The sequence below is a fragment of the Lissotriton helveticus genome, chromosome 5_1, assembly GCF_964261635.1.
Source record: "Lissotriton helveticus chromosome 5_1, aLisHel1.1, whole genome shotgun sequence".
In the NCBI taxonomy this organism is placed as follows: Eukaryota; Metazoa; Chordata; class Amphibia; order Caudata; family Salamandridae; genus Lissotriton; species Lissotriton helveticus.
The window spans coordinates 1,090,808,598-1,090,828,864 of NC_136065.1; the positions used below are offsets into that span (position 1 = coordinate 1,090,808,598).

Below are 20,267 nucleotides of genomic sequence, written 5' to 3' on the forward strand. Positions count from 1 at the left end.
ACATCTCTGAATTTAATTTATAGAGATCCAAAGGAACCCCATCCGGGCCAGGGGCTTTGTTCCCAGCAGAACCTTTTATCGCTACCTCAACTTCAGTTACACTAAATTCTAGTTTGGGTAGCAAATCGGAGTGGCAAGGCATATGAAATGTCTCAAAGACTTCATTACTCCCATAAATTGCAGAAAAATGTTTAAGCCAGTCTGCTTCAGGGATATTTACTTCAAGATCTGTATTTCGTGATTGGGCAAATAAAGGGTTATTAATTATTGACCAGAATTTAGAGCTTTGTTTAAGGGTGGTAGAATCCATTAAAGAGACCCAGGCTTCTTCTTTTATAACTTTTTTCCGTGTCTTCACCACCTCAGCGTAGTTCTTCCTAAATTGGGCTACCAGTGACTTGTCTCTAGGAGTATGTTTAAGCGCTCTCAACAGTGCAGAGTGAGCTTTAGAACATGCATGATCAAACCAACCATGAACTGGGGCCGGTCCCCTCCTTGGGCTAACTGTGAGCTCATCTTCCACTCTAGAACAGATAGCCTCGAAGGCGGCGACTACCTCTTTCCCCCCCATGTCTGAATCCCTGCATGTGTCAAGTTCCACTGCCAGTTCTTGTTCAATCAGACCTAAAAAGTCCTCAGGGCACACTCTACACCATTTTAGTCGCCTTCCTTGATCTTTGCTCTTGACATACTTCACAGAAGTGGCCAACAAGGCACCTTTGAGTAGACCAAGAGACCAATCCATGACTAGTGACACCGGGTTATGATCACTGAACCCGCTTACAATGGCATTATAAAAGAATACATAGTGGAGAAGACCTGGGGACATAAAAATATAGTCAATAATCGACTCACTTCCCCTTGCATTGTATGTGACCACACGATCACTTGGATCAAAAAACCCTGGTTCATATAAATCATTGGATGATAACAAATCTTCCATAGCTGAACCCTTTGAGCTGTGCTCAAAATGTGGCAAAGTCGTGTGATCAGGACCATCAACATCCTCAATCTGGCAATGTAACCCACACAAATGAACATTAAAATCTCCCATTAATATGAGTTGCACAAAAGTGGTTTGCTTTGACACATAATCAGTTAAAAAAGAAGATAAACCTTCTAAAACAAAATTTGGGGGACCCCCCTGCATTGAATTATAACAATTTATAAAGACTATCTTTTTTTGTCTGGTAGAAGGATTTCCAACAGCTGAAAATAGTGTGAGGAGCTGGAGATTGCCTTAACACTACCAGCTACATTAACGGACACTAGAAGCATCAGGCCCCCTCTATCCCTTCCCACCGGGGAACTCTAGGCTTTAACAAAGAATGATGTATAGCCATCCAACCAAAAAACGTTGTCCTTAGACCAAGTTTCCTGTAAGGCCACTATATCATACTCTTTTAACATTTTTAACCAAATCGGGTCTTCCTGCTTTGAACGTAAACCCGCAATATTCCAGGACAGTAACCTGACATTTTCCCGGCCAAGATCTATTGGGCCATCACAAGCTGTAGATAATATATTACAGGGTGAAATTGTAATAGCATTATCATGACCATAGGCTTCCTTTCTCATTTGATCGTGCTCTAGTCAGTCAATATCTGCCTGATTGGCAAGACCCGTAAATCTATTAGACAGGATTAAATCGTCTCTGGGCATGATCCTTGAAGTATTAACTGTACCACCACCCCTAGATTGCTTTGTAACCCATTGATTGGCTTGTAAAGGCGTAATTGCTCTATCTTCTTCCCATGGGTTATTATTATGCTGCGGCCTAGTTTTTTCGCCGCCAAATGTCATGTGTACTGGGGGATAGAAAAAACCCAGGGGCATAGCACGAACGCCCTTACCTACTGGGTCCAGGGGAGAAGCATCCCAAAAGAGGCGGCTAGTTGTATTGCGAGATTTAAAATGGACTATTACACAGTCGCCTGTCACACATTTCTTTGTTTTGCCCACCCAATTAACCCTTCTGCCTGTCAGTATATTGTCTGCAATGTTACTTTCGCCCGAACAGTTCGCATTGCACCATTTTTTTATATGATTAAGTAGGGTTTCGTGTGATTCTACCTCCCCGTCAGCTAGTTTGGGCACATTTACCAATATTGCTACAAAAGGTGTTGCATCTGGTGGTAGATTTAGTGGGGGTACCATAACCGACCGCCCCCCCTGTAAGCCTCGAGCCCTTTCCAATGGAGTGGAGCTAGGCACAGCTTCCAAAGTAGGCGTGGATCTACCCTTTTCAACTTTTCCTTTATTGGGCACAAGGTTATCAGTGACCGTGTTAGTCAAGGGACCGCCAACCTTGGGTGCAGGAACCTGTAAAGCTGGTGGACATAACACAGTTTGTGTGGAGGGCGTAGGGACCTGTTTGTTTAAATAATCATTTATACGGTCACATTTCACCAAAAGGTCCTTAACACAATCCTTCAAAGTCTCAGTTATATCAGTGGCAATCTGGATTAGGGCAGATTCCAGTCGGTCAGAAAAAAGATTTTCTAATAGAGACGAAATACCCTCCTCTGTAATGTAAATAGCACGTTAACCCCCAATCTGGCTGCTTGATATACTCTCTTTATCACCAGAGACCACAGATATGGGAGGTATCACTGTTTCTGACAATTCCGGAATAGGAAGTACAGTGGGGGACTGGGGCATGTTTGGTCTGCATGTGTCAATAATGACCCTTGGTTCCAGCGGTATACAGTTGATGGTAGAAGTATTAGGTGTGCCTGAGCCCTCTTGAGTACTTTCAAGGCCCAGCTCCCGCTCTGTGACCGCAATCTGGGTAGAGAGTTCGTCCACTTTCGTGGTCAGGTAAGTTATAATGCTGGTGGTGTACTTAGGAACTTTGGCTTTCACTTCACCCACCACAGATGTTGCTGATTTTCGCTTACCCATGATGAAAAGGACGTGGCCCGTCCCGTCCCTGGTCGTCCTTAGACGGCCCGCCCTCTGCCCGGGCTCAGCCCGGCGACGCCCGCGCGTGTCCCGCGACGCGGAGGGAGTGTCCAAACTTTGTAGCGCCTCCGGGCGCGAAGAGGGCGGGAGGCAGGAAGTAACAGCATATCTGCGATCCGCTGACTACTGCCTCATTGCACCAGTAGGATGCAGGAGGCCATCAGCCCCAGAAGCCGCAGCGTCAACCTGACCGAGACCCGGAATAACGGCTGAAAGATGGGAATCAGAGCCTGAATATCCCAGACCCGCTGTTTGGGTGGAAAAACCCTAAACCTCGCTGAGTCTAGAACCGCTCCGATGAAGAGGAGCTTCTGAGAGGGGCACAGGTGTGACTTTGGCACATTGATGGAGAACCCCAGCTGGTGCAGGAGATCTACCGTAGTCTGGAGGTGGCTGACGACTGTCTGGGGCGAGCCCGCCTTCAACAACCAGTCATCGAGGTAGGGGAAGACTGAAACCCCTAACCTGCGCAGATGAGCTGCGACCACCGCCATCACCTTTGTGAACACCCGTGGGGCGCTGGTAAGGCCAAAGGGGAGCACGGTATACTGAAAGTGCTCGTGGCCAACCGTGAACCGCAGGTAGCGCCGGTGGGCCGGCAGGCCGGGGATGTGGAAATAAGCGTCCTGCAAGTCCAATGCTACCATCCAGTCTCCTGGGTCCAGGGCAGCTAAGACCTGAGCCAGTGTCAGCATTTTGAACTTCTCCTTCCGGAGGAAGCCGTTGACGTTCCGTAGGTCCAAGATAGGGCGTAGGCCCCCTTTGCCCTTCTTGGGTACCAGAAAGTAGTGGGAGTAGCAACCACACCCTACTTCTGGCCCAGGAACGCGCTTGATGGCCCCCTTGGCCAAGAGGGCCGGAACTTCCTCCTGCAGAAGTCGCAAATGATCCCCCGATACACGGTGGTTCTGCGGTGGCATGGCTGGAGGAGTCGCCTCGAAGGGGAGGGAGTAGCCCCTTCGGACGATCTGCAGCACCCACCTGTCCGACGTGACAGTGTGCCAGTGGAGGAGGTGATGGCAAACCCTGCCCCCCACTGGCGTCACATGGGCCTGAAAGCACGGACTAGGAGGGTTTTGAGGCGGATGCTGCGGGGGAAGGTGTGGACTGACCTCACGTTGTCCCCGACCGCCACCACGGCGGTTTCCACGGCCGCCACCGCGTTGGGTATTACCCTGCGGAGCGTGGCTGGCAGCACGTGTGGGTACACCCCTTCCGTGGCCACGAAAGGAGTGAAAGGCAGCAGATTGCTGGCGTGGGGCAGAGAGGCCCAAGGACTTGGCCATAGCCCTGGAGTCCTTAAAGCGCTCAAGCGCATGGTCTGCCTTGTCGCCAAAAAGGCGACGGCCATCAAACGGCATGTCCATCAGTGTGTTTTGGACATCGGCCGAAAAGTTGGCGGACCGCCACCGTCGTTGCCATCGCTCTACCTAGTGATTTGGTGGTATCCAGCCCACACCGGATAGAATATCTGGCTGCATCCCGGCCCTCCACAAGGGCTTGGCCGAGTTTGGCCCGTACCTCCAACGGACACTCTGGCAGCACTTCCGCAACCGTATCCCACAGAGAGTGGGTGTAGCGGCCCAAGAGGCAGGCGGTGTTGGAAGACCGCAGTCCCAGACTAAGGGAGGAGAAGATCTTTTTACCGTACTGCTCGTACCTCTTGGATTCCCTGTCCGGCGGAGCCGACGGGAATGCGGTCTGGGAATTGGAGGCCTGGATGACCAGGCTCTCCGGGGTGGGGTGGGTGGACAGGAAACATGGGTCGCCCAGGGCCGGGCGGTGGCGTCTGGCCACGTTCCTATCTACGGGCGAACCCGTAGCGGGCTTGGACCAAGTGCCCAAAAGAACGTCGGTTAAGGCCTCGTTAAACGGCAGCAGAGGCTCGGCTGAGCATGACTGCGGCTTAAGGACATCGGTGAGGAGGTTAGTCCTCACGGCCGCGACGGGGAGCTCAAGGACCAAGGCTTTGGCCGCCCTCATCAACACCACACTATAGGTTGCCCCCTCCTCCGTAGCCACGGTAGGAGGCGAGACAAAGCCAGTGTCAGGCGAAGTGTCTATACCACTGGCCTCCCCAAGTTCACCTGCCCAGTCCTCTTGAGACTGGCATTCACGTGCCAGAGGGGCCTCAGACCCCTCCCAATCCTCCTCATCACCCATCTCCTGGTACTCAGGGTTAGCAAAGGATGGGGCCGGTTCATGGAAAGTGAACTCTCCGAACGGCGTCTGAAGCGGCGACCAGCGGTGCCGCTCCGGCACCGGAACCGGGTCGAGGACGCCACTGCCCGAGGACGGAGCCGGTGGTGACACCTGAGGGGTCGGCGCCGGGGAGGTCGTTAAGTTCACCGGCAACGACCCGGATCCGGAGGGGCCCTGCGGCGCCGGGCCCGAAGGCGGCGTCGGAGCCGAAGCACCCGACGGCGTCGGGACCAAAGCCCCCGACCCGCTAGGACCCCCAGATGGGTCCGCTGGGCACGATGGCGCCGCGGAGCCCGTCGGAGGAGAGAGGGACCTCATGGCCATGAGGAACCGCTCGATCTCCTCCGGCGCCGCGTTAGGCCCAGGTACTGGAGGGTGTTAGGCCCAGGGACCGGAGGGTATGAGGCCGGATGCGGCGCCTGCGACTCCGACGGAATCGCGTGGGCGGTGCCACCTGAACCCCCGGCCGCGTAGCGCGAGCGTCGGGGGAGTCGGAAGAGCGATGACGTCTCTTCGACTTCTTGTGCTTACCTGACGACTTCGACCCTGAGGAGTGATGTCGACTCCCGGAGCTATGATGGCTCCGCTCCCGCGACCTGTCCCTCGACCTCCGTCCGGACCAGGACCTCTCTTGGCGCGGGGCCGACTGCCGGAGTTCGAGTCGCTTACCGGACCGCTCCCGTCTAGCCTTCGAAGTCAGGGCCCGGCAGTCGGAGCAGGTCTTGTCGTCGTGGTCGACGCCGAGACAGTGGAGACACCGACGGTGAGGGTCCGTGACAGACATCAGCCGGTCGCAATCCTCACAGTGCTTAAAACCAGGAATCCCCACCGGCACCGTTCGGAGTCGAAGACTCGAAAAAGGATGATCAAAAAGATCAAAAAGTTTTAGTAAAAAAGTGACTAAGGTACCACTTTTTCCGGATCTGCGCTGCTGGTGCGGAAAAAAGAAGAACTGACGTCAGCACGTGGAGGCGGCGTCCAAGTACTCCGACGACGTCATCACGGCGCCGACGACGGACGCGGAGCCGTAGACGACGCCTACCGACGCGCAAGGGTACTGCTACGCAAAAATTTCCGGATCCAGTCTGACGCCTGGGGATATTCTAAGGTAAGGAATCTATCACTAACATGTCTCTTTCAGATTGATGATATCACTCATGACATATCAAATGACATCATTGATGAAATCACTGATTAAATCATGTGAGTGTGCTAGTTTGTTTTATAGTTTACAAAGTGGTGGTTAAGTACCTTATTTGTCTACATAATTTTGTATGGCCTGGGTCCAGCTAATGGGTGTAACTTTACAAAAAACATCTGCTTATGATGCACCATAGGTGTGTAGAGGTATTGAGCATAATATAAATCTTTGTATTGAAGAATAACAGTGTGTGCAGGTGACAGCTAACTTGTGTTTATTATGTTCCACACAAGTTTTTTGGTTCTGCAGAAAAGGTTTGACGGGAATAAGATTCTATATGGTAGATATTAGCTTTTGTAAGGAGCCTTGAGTTTTTTGACAGAATCATGTCAGCATGATTATTTCTAAATAACTTAGAAGACTGAGTGCACCAGGTACAAACCTATAAACATGCTCGTTTTGCTTGAGAAGATGGGCCATCTGTTAATGTTTCACAACTGTATAAAGGGTGCATGTAGTAGGATGTTTGGCACCTTGTGATCCATGCTATTTTTGGTAATTAGTCTCTTTTTTGACAGCTGTTGAGTATACACTGTTCTTAGTAGATACATTTTAATACAGTACTGAATGAGGGTTTCCTATATATCTGTAGTTGATTGTTAATGTGAACTATGCTAGCTATAAAGTGTTTAGTCCGGGGTCAATGTCGCACATAATGCATGCTTTTTACACCTAAGGGAGTTTTGCTGTGATGGTAGTAATCATGGCTGATATTCTCCTGAGCTATTTTGCACTTCCTGGCAGGCCATTTAATGCCATACCAAATTGTAGAACATTGCGCGGCAAACAAAGCTTGGATGAGGTCAATGATGTCATTTGAGATATCATCAGTGATGGCACAAAAAATGTCATAAGTGATGTCATATGTGGGGCCATAAGTAGTTATGGCGGGGGTGCAAGTTATAGTTTGCGCTGCTAAGTATAACTGCTGAATTTCTGAGTTTTTTTTGGCTCAAAACACTAACAGTGTCATTGGGTAATTCATCCAACCATAACATTACTTATAACCTTTGTTTTTTTTAGTGAATTTCTACAGATTTTTAATGACAAAAAACATCTTTTAATCACACCTAATTATAACTTTACTTTAGCCTTTGGTTTTTTCATTTAATTTGTATGGTATTTAAGCAAAAAAATTATTTTTTGAGTATATGATTAGTAGAATAACAGAATAATTTATCTTGTGTGCGGACATTACTTTGAAAGGCGTAGTAGGGTGGTATGTGGATGGACTGGCCTCTCCTTTGAGACCTCTCTCTCAAATGACAAGTATCTGTAGTAGTGAGTGGGGTGCGACTGGCCTCTCATTTGAGACTTCCCTCTCAAATGACAGGTTTGTATAGAAGGGTGTAGGGAGAGACTTGCCTAGCCTATGAGATTTCTCACTCTCTCTCAGGTAACAGGTGCACACAGTAGTGCATGTGGATGGCATGACCTCTCCTTTCAGACCTGTCTCACAGATAAAAAGGTGTACATAGTAGGGTATGGGGATTGCACGACCTTTCCTTTCAGACCTCTTTCTCAGATGACAGATGTGCGTAGCAGTGTATGTGTGAGAAGTGTGGCTCACCGGTTAGAGGCGGCAGACCCAGAAGCAGAGGTCGGCCCGGGACCAGGGTTCAATTCCCGACACGGCAGGGTATGGAACCAATGTCAGCGGGCTCGATAAATCTCGCCTCGGTGCATCTCTAACCATGGGTCCCACGCTGCAACTCTGGGCAATAGCTTGCTTAATCTCCACAACGGCCCCCTCGCTGCCGGGGATGCCTGGCTTCACCTTGGGGATGCCCAATAGGGACCATCTCACAGGGAAAGCCAGGACGGGCTCCCCAGCGGTACGCAGCGCCAAGAAACCCTGGGGTGAACGTGCGCTCTACAAATTCATACTAACATAACTAACATAACATGTGGATGGAATGGCTTCTTCTTTGTGATGACGGGTGCGCATAGTAGGGTGTGTGGAGGGAGATTGGCCTCTCTGCTGAGACCGCTCTCTCGGATGATAGATGTGCATAGTTTGCTGTGTCCAAGAACTGTACTTCTCAGTAACACCCCTCTCTGTGATGATGGGTGTGCATGGTAGGATGTGGGAAGAGCCTTACCTCTATTCACAACTCTATCCAAGCCAATGGGTGTAAATGGTAGACTCTGATAAAGACCATCTCCAGTAAGACTCCTTCCTACAGTAACAAGTATGCATACTACAGTGTATTCAAAGATCATCTACTCTTTCCTATTTTTCATAATCCCACGAGATCACAACATTAAAAAGAAAAATTAAAATAATGAACCTTCTACTCATCAAAGTAACTCTCTCTTCAAGGAGCTGGCTACCAACAGATGCCCAGGGCCTGACAGTTTGCCGGCAGAGCTCTACAAAGCATATGCACCTCAATTAGTCCCTCACCTACTGATAATGTACAAAGAGGACCTCTCCATCAGAAGTCTTTCTGCTTCCCAGTGAGAAGCAACTGTCATCTGGCTACTTAAACCAAACAAGGACCCCATGCTCATCGGCTCGTACAGACCATTAGCCCTATGTAATACCGACTACAAGGTATTAGCCAAATCCTTGCGGACCACCTTGCACCCCTGGTCCTGACCTTGACTCTCTCAGATCAAAATCGGTTTGTCTCCGCCCATACTTCGCTGAACCTAGGACAATTTTTTTGAGCTATGACCTACGCCCAGCAAAACTGCCCTCGTGACAGAAACATGGTTTCAGACCTAGAAAAGGCCTTTAAGTCATTAGAATGGGATTACCACGGTCCTGTTATGGTATCGGCTGTTATTTCTCCAATTAGTAAAACTGCTATATACTAACCCCCTAATCAGGTTCAAGATGGAACACCTTACATCAGGGTACATTCCCATGCACAAAGGGGTAAGGGAAGGCTGTCTGCTCCCTCCTTTACGGTTTTCCCTGTCTATTGAACTGCTGGCGCTTGCAATGTGAGAACAGGGAGTGCCCTTGGGAATCCCCTTAGGTGATGGGTGCATGTGATATCTTTATATGCGGAGGATATGCTGCTCTACTTTAGAGACATGCACAACATCCCTGACACAATCGCTTTGTCTCTCGATCATTTTGTATTCCTCTATCGACTGAGACTAAGTCTTGCCTGTTTCCCTTTCTCTCTGATGTTTTCAATCAACACTTTGTCATTAGTGGGGTGCAGTTAGAGTGGCATCAGCTCACATTCCGATACCCAAGAGTGCAGGTTTACCATTCTATGGCTGACCTTTTTGTTGGCAGAATTACTCGTGCAGTCAATTTATTGCAGGCCAAAATGTCTGTGGGCCGGAAGACATTCCAGAGGGGTTCGGCTACCCAAATATGATGTACATAGCCTCATAAAACTCTCTGAGTTGGACGGGTCATTCTGGGTAACTCTGGAGGGCGCGGAGCAGACCCTGGCACAGGCTTTAACACGGAGTGAAGCCTAGAGAACTGATGCTATCCTGCCACGTCCGATGACTTGGACCAGCGTGGAGAAGTCAAAAACAGTTTTGACTTCTAAGATTTGTTTCTCTTGTGGGACTTACACGTCGACTTCAATCGAGACAACACCATTGGGAGAGGCTCTATGAGTGGTCCAGGGACCTTCTGCAGGATGTAGAGCATTGTGGGTTTGTCCGAAGTTGTGTGGTGAGGATTTTCAGGGACTGTTCCCTCAGCATCTCGGGAATCATGGTGCAACAGTCCTAGCAGATCTTGGAGTCGCGGTTCAGCTCCAAGCACCATAGGCAAACCAAATGTGGGTCTATCACAGGTAACCTGCCTGTGACAGGAACGACGTGGTTTGAAGCCTGTTGGCTTGTTAGGGAACATCCCTAACACATCAGGAGATATAAATCTCAAAAAAGTCTTTGACAAAAGTCGAGGAAAAAGTCAGTCGAAAAAATGACAGAGTAGCTCTTTCCGGATCTGAGCTGATGGGAGCAGAAAGAAAAGAACTGACATCAGCGCTCTCTGGTGGCACCCATAAAGGTACCACGGACGTCACTTCCGGTGCATACAATACTGGTGCTGAGCCATACTATGCCACCTACTGGCACACAGAGGTACTAATCGAAAAATTCCAGATCCAGTCTGATGCCTGGGAATAAGGAATATGCTACTTACCAGTATGCATCTGTTCTTGGCATGTAGGGCTGCTGACATTCATATCTGTGCATAGATCGCCGCCTAGTGTTGGGTCCGGATGATTGCACTTTGTTGTCTTGGAAGAGTCTTTGAAGTATCACAAGATAGGTGACTACTCCCCTGGACTACAGTGCGCATGGGCATCTTCTCCATCCTCAGATTGTTTTTCGCCATTGTGGCAGAGATGGAGATAGGAAAGTAAGAGATGGCCATGCCAGAGATAATGCTGCAGCTGCGACAGGCACCGGGGAGGAGGGCGGGGGATATGAATGTCAGCAGCCCTACATGCCAAGAACAGATGCATACTGGTAAGTAGCATATTCCGTTCGAGGCATGTGGGCTGCTGAATTAATATCTGTGCATAGACTGAATAGCAGTATCTCCTCTAGCAGTGGCCACCTGTGCCAGCTGCAGCAGTTTGGAAAAGAGTTTTGAGGACAGCTTGGCCTACAGCAGCTTGCTGTTTTGCTTGCACGTCTACACAGTAGTGTTTAGTGAAAGTGTGTATGGTGGACCATGTGGCTGCCTTACAGATGTCTTCAAGAGGAATATTCCCTAGGAAAGCAATGGATGCCCCCATTTTCCATGTAGAGAGTGCTCTAGGGGGGACGGTTAAAGTGCATTTAGCCTTTAGATAACATATTTGAATGCATTCAACTATCCATCTGGCTATTCCTGACTTTGAAATAGGATTTCCTTTGTGTTGTGGTGCAAAAGCAACGAATAGTTGTTTTGTTTTCCTAAATGATTTAGTCCTGTCCACATAATAAAGTAGGGCTCTTTTCACATCTAATGTGTGTAGTGCTCTTTCGGCTACTGGCTGTGCATTTTGAAAGAAAACCGGCAGTTCTATTGATTGATTGATATGGAAATTAGATACATCCTTAGGCATGAACTTAGGGTTGGTTCTAAGAACCACCCTGTTGGCATGTACTTGCATGAAAGGTTCTTGAATAGTTGTGCCTGTAATTCGCTCACTCTTCTGAGTGAGGTGATGGCAACCAAGAAGGCCACCTTCCACGTTAAAAGAATTGTATTTCGCATGAGTGTAGAGGTTCGAAAGGTGGGCCCATAAGTCTGGTTAGCACTATGTTTAGATTCCAGACTGGGGAGGGGGGTGTCTTGGAGGGATCACCCTTTTCAAACCCTCCATGAAGGCTTTGATTGCTGGTACCCTAAACAGTGAAAGGTGTTGCCTGTTTTGAAGGTATGCTGCTATAGCAGCGAGGTGTAGAGCAGAGTAGGCTAGGTTACATCTTTGTAGATGCAACAGGTAGCATATAATGTTTTGTATGGAAGCGTCTAAAGGGTTGATTTTGTTGTTGTTGCAGTAAATAACAAATCTCTTCCATTAAGCCGCATAGCACGCTCTTGTGGTTGGTCGCCTTGCCTCCTTAATGATGTTCATGCAGTCTGGGGGCAAGTTAAGGTATCCAAACTCTAAGACCTCAGGAGCCAGATCGCTAGGTTCATTTAATTGGGATCTGGGTGTCTTATTTCTCCATGGTTCTGAGTTAGAAGATGGGGTGCAAGGCACAGTTTTTGACGAGGGATTACTGAAAGTTCTAGGAACGTTGTGTACCACGGTTGTCTCGCCCATGTGGGAGCAACTAGGATTAGAGTCAGTGAGTGTTGCCGCAGTTTGCGTGCCACCAGCGGGATCAGTGGTGCTGGGGGAAAGGCGTACGCAAATCTGCCTGACCAGTTCATCCATATCGCATTGCCCTGTGACAACGGATGTGGGAACCTGGCAGCAAAGTACTGGCATTTGGAGTTTTCTTTTGTGGCAAACAGGTCTATGTCTGGGTGACCCCACTCTTGGAAGAATGGCTTGAGAACTTGGGGGTGAATCTCCCATTCGTGTAGTTGTTGGCTGTGCCTGCTGAGCAGGTCGGCTATCTGATTGTCTTTCCCTGGAAGGTGTTCTGCCAGGAGAAAAATGTTTTTGGGAATCGCCCATTTCCATATGCTTTGTGCCGGATGGGACAGCTGTGGAGAGTGCGTTCCACCCTGTTTCTGGATATAGTACATTTGGTCATGTTGTCCGTCCGGATCAACACCGTCTTGTTGTACAAGTATTTCTGAAATGCTTTCAGGGCTAGGAATATCGCTAGCAATTCTAGTTGGTTGATATGCAGCTTTTTCGGTTTGGTTGTCCAGAGCCCTTGTACTGTGTATTGAAGGAGATGGGCTCCCCAGCCTGTAAGTGATGCGTCCGCTGTTAGTACTAGTTGTGGAACCGGCTCTGGGAACAGTCGCCCTTTGGAAATGTTTTGTGGGTTCCACCACTGCAGAGAGTTGTGAGCGCGACTGTCCACCAACACTAGGTCTTTTAATTGTCCTTGAGCCTGGTTCCATTTCCGTGCTAGGCATTCCTGTAACGGGTGCATTTGAAGTCTGGCATGGGGGACAATGAATATGCAGGAGGCCATCATGCCTATGAGCTACATAAAGACTTGAGCTGGGAGCGAGTGCTGTGGTAGGAATTTGCGAATGAGCATTTGCATACTGGCTATCCTTGCTGAGTTTGGATATGCCTTCGCCACTGAGGTGTTTATGGTGGCTCTCAGGTATTGCTGTACGTGGGAAGGTTGCAGATGCGATTTTGTGTAGTTGATTGAAAAGCCTAGGCTGTGTAGCAACTGGATCGTTTGGGACTTGTGTGCTGCACACTCTTGGTACGATTTTGCTTGTATTAGCCAATCGTCCAGGTAAGGGTACACATGGACGTGTTGCCTCCTGAGATGTGCCGCCACTGTCGCTAAGCATTTTGTTAACACTCTTGGAGCCGTGGTAACCCCGAAGGGCAAAACCTTGAATTGGTAGTGTTGACCTTCTATTGTGAACCCGAGGTATTTTTTGTGGGCGGGATGGATGGGTATGTGAAAGTACGCATCTTTGAGGTCCAGTGTTGCTAGGAAATCTCCTTGCTGTAGCAACGGGAGCACTTGTAGTGTGATCATATGGAAGTGCTCCGATAGTATATATTGATTTAGGGGTCTGAGGTACAATATTGGTCTGAGGGAACCGTCCTTCTTTGGAATAAGGAAGTATAGGGAGTATACTCCTGTCCCTTGTTGGTGGAAAGGGACTTGCTCTATGGCCCCGATTTCCAGCATGCATTTCACCTCTTGTTGTAGCAGGGTGATGTGTTCTGTGGACATAGGACGATGTCTGGGTGGTATGTTTGGTGGCGTAGAAGTCAGTTCTAGGCAATAACCAGACTGGATAATTTCTCTCACCCACCTGTCCGTGGTAATTGCGTGCCAGACAGGTAGGAACTGCTGTAGTCTGCTCCGACCGGTGTTAAGTGGTCTGGAGGCAGAGTAATGAAGTCACTGTTTTGTGGCAGTGGAGGCCCTGGTGTTATTGCCTCCACGCCCTCTTCCCTTATTACTGTTACCTCTGTAACCTCCCCTGGTTGTGTTCTTGTTGAAGGAACCTTGTGTGTTACGTTTGCATGAGGCAGATGCTTGCGAAGTATTCCCTCGTGTATTTGCTCTGTATGAGGAGCGTTGAAAGGAGCCCCTATGTTGCAGAAATTGCTATGCACCCATAGATTTTGCGGATTCTGTGTCTTTCTTCATTTTGTCCAAAATGGTGTCGACAGCAGGGCCAAATAGAAAATCTTGATTGACAGGTTGGTTAAGAATGGTGGACTGCACCTTATTCTTAAAACCGGAAATACGCAGCCATGCATGTCTGTGTAGCAAGACACTAGTATTAATTGACCTAGCTGCGGTGTCTGCAGCGTCAAGCGCACATTTGCTGGAGGCGTTTGATATGAATTTTCCCTCTTGGATGAGATCATTGGCTTGTGCTTTAAAAGGCTCTGGTAGGTGTTGCATAAGGCTTTCGAGCTGATCATAGTGCGCCCTGTCGTAACGAGCCAGTAGGGCTTGTGTATTAGCAATCCTCCATGAGTTGGAGGCTTGTGCCGCTACCCTTTTGCCTGATGCCTCTAGAATTTTTGACTCTTTGTCAGGGGGAGGTGCTTCCCCTTTTGTCTGAGAGTTGGCTCTTTTTCGTGCGTTAGCAACCACCAGTAAGTCTAGTGGCAACTGGCCCTTGATGTAAGTAGGGTCTGTAGGAGCTGCCCTATACTTTTTTTCTATTCTGGGATTGATTACCCGTGCCCTGACTGTATCCTTAAATATGTCAGGTGCGTGTTTTAGAACTCCCTTCAACATGGGAAGCGTTTTGACACTTTTTTCTGCAGTAGTGAATGTGTCAAACAGGAAGTCTTCTTCCACAGGGTCACTATGCAAGTCCACATTGTGGAATTGTGCTGCCCTGTCTATGAGTTGATTGAAGACTACTGTGTCATCAGTAGGTGACGGCTTAAGTAGGTACATCAGGGATGGGATGGGTGTCATAAGGGTCTGTTGGCTCTTCCCAAGGTTCCTCTTGGTTAGGATCTTGTGGGAAATCATATTGAGGCTGTGGCTCATACCCTGTGTCCCCCTCATCGTCCCCGTGGTGAGAAGGTGAGGAAGGAGCAAAAGGTGTGGTAGGCATGATAGGTTGAAAAGGGCTGAAGGGTCTTGAGGAGAAGTACCAAAGTCCTTTTTCTTCAGTGGAATAGGGGAATTAGGTTTAAAGTCCTAAGGCCTCTTTATCCTATGCAGGATGGTAACTTTACCAGTCAGATTAATGTATATTTTAGATTGGTCGTCTTATGGCTCTGGGTGGAATAGTTCTTCCTCTACAGTCCTGGGTTTAGTGTTAGACTTTTTCGGGTCGGTAACACTTGGTTTTTCGACGACTTTCGGAGTGGTGTTGGACTTTTTCGGGTCGGGCCCTGTTTTCGGGTCGACACGTTTTTTGTGCTCTGTAGGCTTCTTTGGATGAGTGTCTTTCACCGAGTCGATGTTCTTTTTTGGATCGACTGATGTCTTTGGAGCAGTTATCTTTGGGTCGACAGGTTTTTCCGGCTTCTATACTGGCTTCGGTATGGCACCGATTGCCGGGTCGACGGTTTTCGGAACAGCAGGCTAGTTCGGGTCGGCGACCTTCTTCGCTTCGGCGCCCTTTGGCTGTGTGCCTTTGTTCGGGTCGACTTATTTTTGGGGGTTGACAGTTTTTGGCTGAACGGCCTTTGTGGGGTCGACAGTCTTCTTTAGCTCGACGCTCTTTGGCTGTGCGGCCTTTTTTGGATCGACGCCCTTCGGGTCGGTGACCCTCTTTGGCTCTGGAACCTTCTTCGGGACGATGGTACTGGGCCCTGGGGTTTCTGAAGGTTTCGGAGCCGAGCCGGAAGGCGGGGCTGGCGAAAGTTTTTTATGATCTTGGCTAAGGCCTTTTGGCGATGCCTCGACCGGAGCCTTTGGTAACGGGTTAATTGGTGTCGGGGGTAGGGTACTCACGATTTGCCCCAACGGGATTTTGTCGTCGGAGTCAGAGTAGTCCTCGACGGTGACGATTTCTAGGTCCGAGTCTGGGGCGTCCTGTAGATCCTGGTCATCATCGAAGATGTTGTCTGGTTCCGGTGCCTGTCGCTGCATTTCTTGCCTAGCAGCCCGTCGGTGTCGTATAGTTTTCTTGGATCGAAACTGGGCGCTGGCTGGGCAGGTTTCTTCCCTATGGTCTGGGGAAAGGCACTTGTTGTATACTGAGTGTTTATCAGTATGTGGGAACTTGGAGTGGCATTGTGGGCACCTTTTAAGCGGGCTTCTTTCCATCGACGGTCGGCTCACGTGGCTTCGAAAAGGCCCAACGGCCCGCGTCACCGACCGATTCGAGATGGAAGTTTGGGTCGAGTAGAGAGGTACCGAACAAGAACAATACCATCTAAGTCGAAGGCCTTTTGGCCTTTAGAAAAGTTTTGTTTTCGATTCCGAAGTTGGAGTATAGGAGTTAGCATCCGAACCCAATGGCGGAAAAAAACAATCTGAGGATGGAGAAGATGCCCATGCGCACTGTAGTCCAGGGGAGGAGTCACCTATCTCGTGATACTTCGAAGACTCTTCCAAGACAACAAAGTGCAATCATCCGGACCCAACACTAGGCGGCGATCTATGCACAGATATGAATTCAGCAGCCCACATGCCTCGAACTCTAAGTATGGAATCTGTGGCTAGAAGTTCCTATCAGATATGATTCATATTCATAACCCCCTAATGAAAAGGACCCATTTAGCAGCAGATTAATACCTGACCATGAGTACAATAGGGAAAAGCAAAAAAACTTAGCTTCGTAAATGACTACTTCATTTCTACTGACCATCTTGAATCCATCAAGGAAGCATTTGCTATATAAACACAATACTTATTAAAAAAAATAACAATGAATAGGGCAAATGGATACTACAAAGGCATACTTTCGCCTTAACTTCTATACATATTGACAGACCCTACAACAAACTATTTTTTATTTTATTTTTTTATTTTTGTGTTTTATAGAGCGCGAACATGACCCGTGAGGGTATCAGAGCGCTTTACACGGTATACATTGTTGAGCAAACAAAAAGATTAAGGTGCAGGGACAAACAGATCAACACGTATGGTTGCACTCATCGTCATAGACAGAAACAAAAGCAAGGTTCCAAATGTTTTCGTCGTGGGCAGCTTGTGATATGTGAGGCGGTAGTCTTAGATTAGTCCCGCTCAATGAGGTGGTTGTGGGCAGGCCTTAGGCGAGGAATTTACCCATGAGGAAGGTTTTGGTCTCAATTTTGAAGCGTGCTAGAAGAGGGATTTTCCTGATGAAGGGTGGAAGAGAGTTCCAGATTCTTGGTGCTACTCCGGTGAACGCTCTGTTATAGGTTCTTCTTTTTTTATGTGTAATGTGTTTTTAGATGTTCAAATAATTATAAATTACAAGAACAGATGGATCTGCATCAACCAGACTCTAATTAGTGCAGCAAAAATACAACTAGCCATACCAAGATTAGCAGTAGCACTTTATACTTACAGTGTCCACTTGCCGTAACACTGTGCCTTCGCCAAAAAAAAGGGGCTTCCGTGCATCTACTAGGATGAGATCAAAGTACGACTGCCATGGCTTGTGCGGAATTCCTGGCTAGAAAGAAGACAGAAACAACAACATTCAAGGCCCTTATTGAAATGCAGTAGAAAGAAGTATGACTGTGGTAGATGATTATAGACAGCAATGATTTTTTAGGAGTGTTTCATAACATTTATGAAGAATTTTTCAGTTTCCTAAAGAAGGTGTGTGGTTTGTTTACAGAGAAGAATGCTCACAGTTTTTCTCATAATCAGGTGAACCCCACCACTGAATTCACTTAAGCCCCTCCCAATAGTAGAGCACCAAAAGACTAAAACACGTGTTGATGGGGGAAGAGACATGGGCAGTACAAAATGACATCCTTCAGTTTCCCGTAGTATTCTGCATTAAGCCCAGCTTTTAAACAGTGATGATTCTGTAGGCGAAGTGGAGGCTTCCATGACTTTGGTATATTGTTTTTAGCAAATAATAATGTAAGGTACATTCATTTAATTTGTTTTTTCTATTTAACTTTTTGGAAAACAGGTTCAAAAGACAAGTATGTTTAGTGTCCAGGTCAGTCCAGTCATTCAAGTGCCAAAACCTCAGTACTACAACAGAGTTCCACAACATATATATTCAGTCTGTACTGTGAAATTAGCACCTTTTGCATCGCTCTTGAATACTATGGTATATTTTCTGCAGTATCGCTGGTTCATGGGGGGGAGATCATATGGGATAGTTAATGTGGATCAATATGCATAGTGCGTTCCTAGAGGCATGCGTCAAACATGTATAAAGCAAACTCCAAGCTACATCTGTAATGTGAATATTTTTGCCCTCACATTTATGGCTACATCTGCTCAACTCCATGCCCCATAAAAGCATCAACACTTGCGGTGGTCGATTTTATAGGAGTACTTTTCCCATTGCTATTCAGGTCCTTCAGAGCTCAAATGATAGTGGCTTCTTTTGATTCATTAGTGTCTGGTTCAAGCTACCCAACCTTCTTGCTCCAATCTCCCAAAGCAAATGAATTGCTGAAGTGGCATATATAACTGGTCGCTAATATCAGAGAAGGTTCTGAGCTTTTGATGCCTAAATCAATGGTGAATTCTACCATAGGCCTGAAGGTGCTATAATGCCACATTAATTTAAATCACGTCTTTAGCTGAATGAGTACAACCCTAAGGGATTAGGAGAAGTAAGTCAAATGTGTATGACAATATTTAGCTTCTTCCACACCCTTGTGTGTGAGAGAGCTATGGTAACGCTACTACCTTTATTCGAGACGTCCTTTCCACTATTTATAACCAATATCTAATTGAGATACATTTCAGATTACCACAATCTATTCTCAAAAAGTAAAATAATTCCCTGGTATGCTGCAGGAGCATTATTAAGCATTTGCATATTTCCATACTCGCTCACAGAAGTGAGGTTTTCAACAAACTGGTCTGACACATTAAACTGCCTTTAAAATATTTTGAAGAATATGGGTATGCATGTGGTCAATGCAACACCTACTCATAAAAGGGACTACGGCTTTACTTGTAGTCAACATCGTAACACTGGGCAGAAGGGTATACAAGGGAAACGTGTATAGCCTTATTTATGTTGCTCTGTGGCTTCCTTTCCTATGTCCGCACACTACCATTGGTCACCCTACACAGTTTGGCACCAGAGAAGACTTCTTTATAGAGAATTAGCTAATCTCTGAACCATTGATGGACACACGTCTCCTATCATGATGAGGTTACACTTGGACCCAGTGGCTCCAGCCTCATCTTCTGATATAGCTAGATGAATACTATGAGTAAAGACTCTGCTCATGATCTCACATGTCTCCTGGCTTCTGTCACAGCATGTTGTGGGACAGTGAATGTTACATCAACTTATATATGTGGTTGGATGAGTGTTTTATGGCATTTTGCAGGACATAAATGTTTAGAACGTTCTCCACTATGTGGAACAATTTAAGGTACTCCGCACAGGTGTCAGTTCGTCTTCAGCAGTGTCACTGAGTTTCTCATGGACAGGCTTATCCTTCACTGTGCTTCACAGTTCCATCGCTCTCTGACTTTCTAGGTCTGCGGTGCATTCCACTCTTTCACCACTAAAGATAGGAGGATTTGTCTGTTTTTCTCTCAATTTTCTTAGATGATATTAGGGAGTAAAAGGAGATGACTCTAGCACTGAAAAGGACTGAAACTTTAAAAAAGAAAACAAGATTCATCTGCCCCTCTTTTCCATATGCACTTTCTAATTTTGTAAACCTCTCTTTTAGACACCATGGTCAATCCAAATTCCATCTGATAGAGATAAACATATAGTATTCATCTTCGGTTTGTGCTAAGAAGCATCAGCCTGGAACTCAGTCCTGCTCGCCCCTTTGCTATCGTTTTGTTCCTCATGATCATGTGTATGGCACATTTATTTTAAAGGTTTTATATAGCGCTGGCTAGACCCGGAGGTATCAGAGCGCTTTACATGAGAATCAGATCATAGTTACAGGTTAAATCGTAACAAAGGTTACATAGTTATTAGAGCATGGCAACATAGTTACTTGTAAGGTCGAGATAAACAATAAGCACAAATACGTGAGGGGAAAAGCAGGCAAGGGGAGAGGTTCAGGGGAGGGGGGTAGGAGCAGGAGAAGTAGACAGATAATGAAAGCGGGAAAGAGGAGGGGAGGGTGAGAGACACCGCATGGAGAGAGGAGGGGAAGGGCGACAGGGACACAAACCGGTAGACGAGTCAAAGCAACGTCCACAGTCCAGTAAGCTATGATCCCAGGAAGTGGTATCA

The 20,267-nt window shown here is 47.5% G+C and overlaps 1 protein-coding gene across 10 annotated transcripts in view; it reads right to left on the reverse strand.

Moving 5' to 3' along the window:
- The window catches only part of NT5C2 (5'-nucleotidase, cytosolic II), a 509,579-nt gene that overhangs the window by 79,951 nt on the left and 409,361 nt on the right, over positions 1 to 20,267 (reverse strand). For all 10 annotated transcript variants that reach the window (XM_078643682.1, XM_078643688.1, XM_078643683.1 and 7 more), the window contains one exon: positions 17,427 to 17,534. In XM_078643682.1, coding sequence (XP_078499808.1) covers positions 17,427 to 17,534 — 108 coding nt within the window. The remainder of the gene's footprint in view (positions 1 to 17,426; positions 17,535 to 20,267) is intronic.